The sequence below is a fragment of the Rhinolophus sinicus genome, chromosome 2 (genome assembly GCF_057876585.1).
Source record: "Rhinolophus sinicus isolate RSI-liver-muscle chromosome 2, RSI-T2T, whole genome shotgun sequence".
Taxonomy (NCBI): Eukaryota; Metazoa; Chordata; class Mammalia; order Chiroptera; family Rhinolophidae; genus Rhinolophus; species Rhinolophus sinicus.
Window position 1 is genome coordinate 47,086,386 of NC_142502.1, and position 6,237 is coordinate 47,092,622.

General features: G+C 34.4%; 1 protein-coding gene across 1 annotated transcript in view; it reads left to right on the forward strand.

Annotated features, from left to right (window-relative positions):
* OSTM1 (osteoclastogenesis associated transmembrane protein 1) overlaps positions 1-5,981 on the forward strand; it is a 28,802-nt gene extending 22,821 nt beyond the window's left edge. The window contains exon 6 of the mRNA XM_019735071.3: positions 3,810-5,981. Within this exon, the coding sequence (XP_019590630.2) occupies positions 3,810-3,865 (56 nt within the window). The 3' untranslated portion in view covers positions 3,866-5,981. The remainder of the gene's footprint in view (positions 1-3,809) is intronic.
* Positions 5,982-6,237: the final 256 nt, after the last annotated feature.

Sequence of the window (6,237 nt, forward strand, 5' to 3'; positions counted from 1 at the left end):
CTAAAACAGCTCTCTGCTTCAAATTTTACGATTATACTTACTCATAGGACAGATTCATAAGAAGTTTACAAGTGCAGATAATCAAACGTCAACATACAGCATCTTTCAGATGCTTTAATTGAGAGACTAAAACCAGGTTCCCTGGAACAAGATTGGCAACAGCAGAGGAATAGCAACAAAGACTTTGCAGACCTGTAGGGGCCGCAGCAGGTCGGTGGAGACAGCTCTTAGGCCCGCGGTAACCAGGGCAGAACCACCTAAAGGTGCGCAGGCAAGGAGAAACTAGAGCTTACACACAGACAACTTGTTTATGATCAAATTGAAACTGCAGTTGCAAGAACATTACTCAGCGTACAGCAGCATACAATAGTTCATACTGTTTTACTTTCTCCCCGTCAAATAGGGCAGAGCGGAAAAAGCACTAGTTAGAAAATTCCGTCTAACGAAGGAAGAGTGGCTTCTAAGTCTCATGGGTTTCTTATTTATTAACAGAATGCAAGTATGGGCTTACCTGTTAGTAATTTTAGTTTTTAAAAGAATGTTTTTTGGGGAAGAAAATGTTAGGCTTTTTTTTTTTTTTGGTCTCAAATATTTTATTCCTAGTACAGAAACTATGACATAAAAACTCTTTCACCAGTAACTTGATTTCTAGCACTTCTTCATGATTTAGCTAACTTTGTTTTTAATGTATCTAAGTTAAAGAAAAAGGTTACCGGTAGATCAGTTTGAACGGACTTTGTAATGTCTTATCACCTTAGAAAGCTAGCTAGTTGAGGGGAGAGTTTTTATCATGTGTGGATGTAGTAAAGCTTTTTGAAGATTACCAGCGGTCTGTAAATATATAACTCAGTCCTAAAAGCACTTATTTAAGATAATAAAATATTGCAGGGACCTCACTGTTGAGAGACTTTATATTTCAGGGTTTGGTGTACTTTTAAACTTTAGCATCTTACGTGCCTTGCAAATCTATTATCTCTAGGAAGAAAGACATTTACTGCTTCTGATCAGGGTTTTTGTTTGTTTGTTTCCACAGTAAAAATCACTACCATCTATCTGCTTGTGAAAGCCACAAACCTTGTTTTCTTTTAATTTCTTAATTCTTTTTTTTCTTTTATTTCCTCATTCCCCCATTCCTTTCCCCACCCCTTTTCAATTTATCCACAAGTACTGCCAACACTACTTCCAAAAATATATCTCAAATTGTCTTTTTTCTACCTGCACTGGTAATACCCTAGTCCAGGCCACCATCATCTCTTACCTGCACTAATGCAGGAGTCTTGTAACTGGTACCCCTGCTTCCATGTGTTGACCTCTACAATCTATTCTCCATGTAGTGGCTGCAGTACATTTTTAAATGCAAACTTTACTGTGCTCTTCTCCAACTTGAAACCCTTCATGTATCCCTGTTGCACCTAGAATAAATCCAAACTTATTTTCAGGGTCCACTCTCCAAGCTGTGTGTGACCTGGCCCCCATTACTTTTCTAACGTATTGCATCCACTCCTCTCCTTGCCTATGATGTGTATGTAGACATTCTGGCCTTCTTTGTGTGCCTGTCTCATACCCAACTCATTCATGCTTCCCTTCTCCGGGGCTCTTGTACTTTCCTGCCCCACTTTCCTTGACTAGTGCCTTGTCAGCTGGGTCTTAGGTCAAAGGTTCCTTACTAAGAGACCTTTTATGACGCCCCCCCCACTTAAAAATACACCCTTCTTTCAATTCTTCTGTAACATCTTTCTTATAATGGTACTTTTAAAATTTTTCATTTATTTTCTACCTTTTTTGTCTTCCCTGAGTCAACTGTAAGTACCATCAGAACATGGATTTTGTTTGTCTTGTTCACCTATGTATCACCTGCATCTAGAAAGTACCTGACCCATACATAGTAGGGTCTCAAAAAAATTTGTTGAATAAAAACATATTAATGTTAGCATTTCCTAGACAAATGCTAACATTAAGTATGTTTTCATTCAACAAATTTACTAGTCCTAAAAATACTAGTCCTGTGAATTTTTTTACATGCTTCATAAGGTAGCTGAATATAAATTAAGCCTCTGAGATTACATTCCTAAAACTTGACAGTAGAACTTTTGCATAGTACCTGTTAATATTTCCCTGAAGTATTGTTTCTAAATTAAATTATGAATTTAAGGAAATGCTAGTGTAAGAAAATAGTTATTGTGCTGTTATGTCATGACGTTTTTATTTACTTTTCTTTATGCCACCATTTTATATGCCCCCATGTATCAAGGCCTGTGATAGGATGTAGGGATTAAAAAAAGGAACAACACACAATACAGCAAGTCCTCGAATAACATAGTCGTTTTCATTATAACATTGATGAGATGCTATTGATGAGATGTCGTAGGAACTCAACTCTTGTTTATATCAGTTAGCCTCTGGTAAAATTGGTTTTGTTGTATATTGTTTCTCTTAAAGTAGCAGAACCTATGGACGATGTTAAGTGAGGACTTACTGTGCTTGCCCTCAAAGAACCCACTGACCATAATCCAGTTATTACAGTAGATACGGTAGAGGTATGTACTGTGTGGTTGGACCACAGAGGAGGATAAGTCTGCAGGTGTCAGACTTATCTGCAGGTGTCACCTCTGCAGGTGTCAGAATTCACAATTACATGATGTCGGGGGTAAAATTTTGAAGGAGGTAGGGATTTATCAGAGAATAAGGAAGCAAGGAAGTTGTATAACTCATTGATGTTGCTGGTTAGTTTAATAAATTTGATAATTAGTAAGAAACTAGATTAATAATTTTACTTAAAATAATTTTAAACAACATAATTGAAAAAAGTGTTTTGATTTAGTTTGCCTTCCAAGTCCACTGAAGGCTAAAGAAGTAGAGTTTCAGCGTAAGCTGGTTTTTAGTTTAGGCTGAAGCAACACCTAGTTTAGGAATTCATGTTGTCATCTTGCACTGAGAGTGGTGGTCAGGGGAGAACCTGGTAGAAACAGTGGTTCTCCCCCTTGACCATATATCAGAGTTGTCTGCAGAGCTTAAAACAAAGGCAAACAAACAAACAAACAAACAGCCCAGATGCCTGGGTTCCAATGCAGACCTTCTAAATCATAACCTCCACTTCAGTGTTCAGAACCTCTGAGGTAGGGAGATTCCTACTTATCCAATGTAAGGTACTTTGCCCATGGCACCATTGTTTTTCATGTCAGGAACATGAGAAACGTTCATGTTTAACTGTAAGTACAAAACATATTACCTAGCCAAATAGCCATGATTTTCTTTATTAACTCTAATGACTCAGTCCCATTAGCATCCTAATTAAAATTGAGTCTGCATATTTTATTAGAAGCCATATATGTTTGTGTATGCATTTGTGTATGTGTGTAATATACAACTCACTTTTCTTCGTAAGCCATTTAAATGTGTTTTTTTAACATTACAGAGTTCTTTCACTGACTTCTTTGAAGAGAAATTTAGATTTCTTAGACTTTTGAATATGTAATTTTATTACTATACCTTATAGCACTTCTATTTTTTGAGTACTTCCACCTATATTACATATCTAAGATTGTTATGTTCAATATGTTTTATTTGGTGCTACTTTTAACAAAGTCATATACAGCTTCTATTCTAGCAAAGTTAGGTATTTCTGAGGGTGGCAGAAAAAAAGTAGACACGGTACATACCTCTACTACCTAAGTCTACTTAGAAGACTTAATCTATTCTGATTCAAACATAGAAGTAATAGATGAATACTATAGTTTACATAAAAATAGTGAATAATCATCTTAGAGAATTAAATTTAAGTTAAAGTTTAATACTTTTGATTTCTATAGCCAAACGTCTCAAGTCCAGTACCAGCTTTGCAAACATTCAAGAAAATTCGAACTGAAACCTACAAAATGGAGAATTAACATCATATTCCATTGATGAATGGTGGAAGACACAGCTTGGTCCAAAAGAAGATAAAGTTCTTAAGAAATGCAAGGACTTCAGATTTATTTTTAAATAAGAATTTTCAATTTTTCTTTTCCACCCCCTTTCAAGGGTTTGGGTATTTTTAATTTACAGGCATAGCAATGTTGTCTATTTTAAAGTGTATTTGTTAAAATAACAAAAGATGCAAGAACAATCATTGTGTTATTTTGTAGGCATATTATTACTATTTGCGTTCTGGTATTTCCTTTTTAACATGATATAGCAAGTGGCAATGTTTTTGAAAACTAACATTTAAAAATTAATCAGTTAAAAAAAAAATTAATCAGTTGTAGCAAAGACTTTGAACAAGAAATATACTTGCCAAAAAGTAGCAGGTCCAAAGATTAATTTAAATTACCATTGCAGTATTATTGTCACATATATATTTAATATGTCATACATTATAAATAATATGTAATTCAATCTCTAGTTTCCTTAGTCATTTTTGAAACCACTAATTATAAACCTCCCGAAGAATTTTTAGAAGTGGGAAGGCACATTACATTTATCTTTGTAAAAAGATTTATGGTAACTGGTTTCTTACTTGACTTTTATAAATAGTATTTTCCACCTTATTTTTGCCTTTGTTTCATAAGAAATTTGAAATCACTGGACTGCTTTCTTATATTCAGGGCAAGTTGGATTCTTTTTTATACCAGGGATTTGCATTGTGAATTACATTAAGTTATTTGGCAATTTATAATTTATTACTACTTTAAATCAAATGTCGCATTGTCACACTGTATTTAAATGGAGATTTTCTCTTGAGATGTAAGAGGATTTTTTGGAGAGGAGAGAATGGAGGAGTAAAGGTAGCGTAAGGTTTAGAAAATAGGGACCTTGAGGGGAAGCTCACATACGACTGTTAAATGGTTTGTATTAGGGGCATGAGTCAGAGTGAGAGCCTGATATGCAAAGCAGTTAGGTTAAGATGATGCTTATTTTTTTTCTAAATTATTTAAATCAGATAAAAATGATATGATTGATATGAAGTTAAATATTTCAGTCTCAGAAAACATTCTATTTTGGAATATTTGTGTCAATCTTTTTAAAAAGCTTCATTTCAGAATTGTTTACAGTTTTTCCCTTCAGGTTTTTAGTGAATTTCATTTGTTAATTCCTTCTTGCTTTCTTGGTGGAAATAGGCTTTGTTTTAAATGTTGATATTATGAAGGGTACTCTATATAGAAACAAGAGTTTGGTTAAATGGTATGAGAATTTGAATACCTTCGTGTACTGTAAAATGCTCTATAGTGAGACAAGAAAGTGTTTTTACTATTATTTTTTTAATGTTTACCATATAAGCAGAAGAAGGCTCATCCTTGGATATGTAACATATCCACAAGTGGTTACAGTTTTCCTAGTCTGCTGTGATCCATTAAACATGTGCTGGATTTGTTTTGTTCTTACTGTTCCTGCTGCTGATAACTAATAGCACTATCTTGATTGGAAGCATATAGCTGAAGGTCATTGAAAGCAATCTTGAATTAATGCAGATAAAACCACTTGACCCGTGTGCAAAGGTACAAAATGGCATATTCAATTCTGTAAGTAGTGACTCTCAGCACTTTTGAATAGTATGCATTTTTTAAAAGCCATTGCTTTTGGATATGTTTGCTAATGAGCACTTTAAAAAAGAAAAGGCAGCCTTTACTATTTTTCTGGTTGAGTCATTGCTCTTTAGAAGTAGCATAAGCAATAGATTTCAAAAATAAATACTAAGCACTACGCTGAAGTGTGTAAGTCTGTCATATTTCAGTAATATTGAAAAGTTCTTTGCATAGTTCTGAATTCTTTGACACATAGCATATGTGTGTGCACAAGAACATCTTTAGTTTTTTTGACACTTTGAAATAAAGGACATAGCTTAAGGAAACTGCAGTGCCGTATTTGATTTCTAAATACATTTTTTAAAACTTCGGATGTCATTAAGCATCACATTACAGTTTTTCAGGTATAGAGTTTAAATGCCTACTTGAAAAGTACCATCTATCTTATAATTTTGCTGCAAATAAAAATGTTCTTTTGGACTTTTTTGTTGTTGGATTTGAGTGGTAGGAATCGCATCAGCTGTCTCAAAGCTTACCTCTAAATCAATGAATAACAGCAGAATTTAGTTGGTAAACGTTACTTCTAAGGGAACCAGTATTTTCTAATGAGTCATGGATGGGCTGTACTTTTTACTGCAACGTACTCCTTATGAAGTGGAACGTTTTTCCAGAAACAATTTATTGCTAGTCGTGTCTAGAACAACATTGTGTTAAGAGTTGGGTTGCATTTCTGACC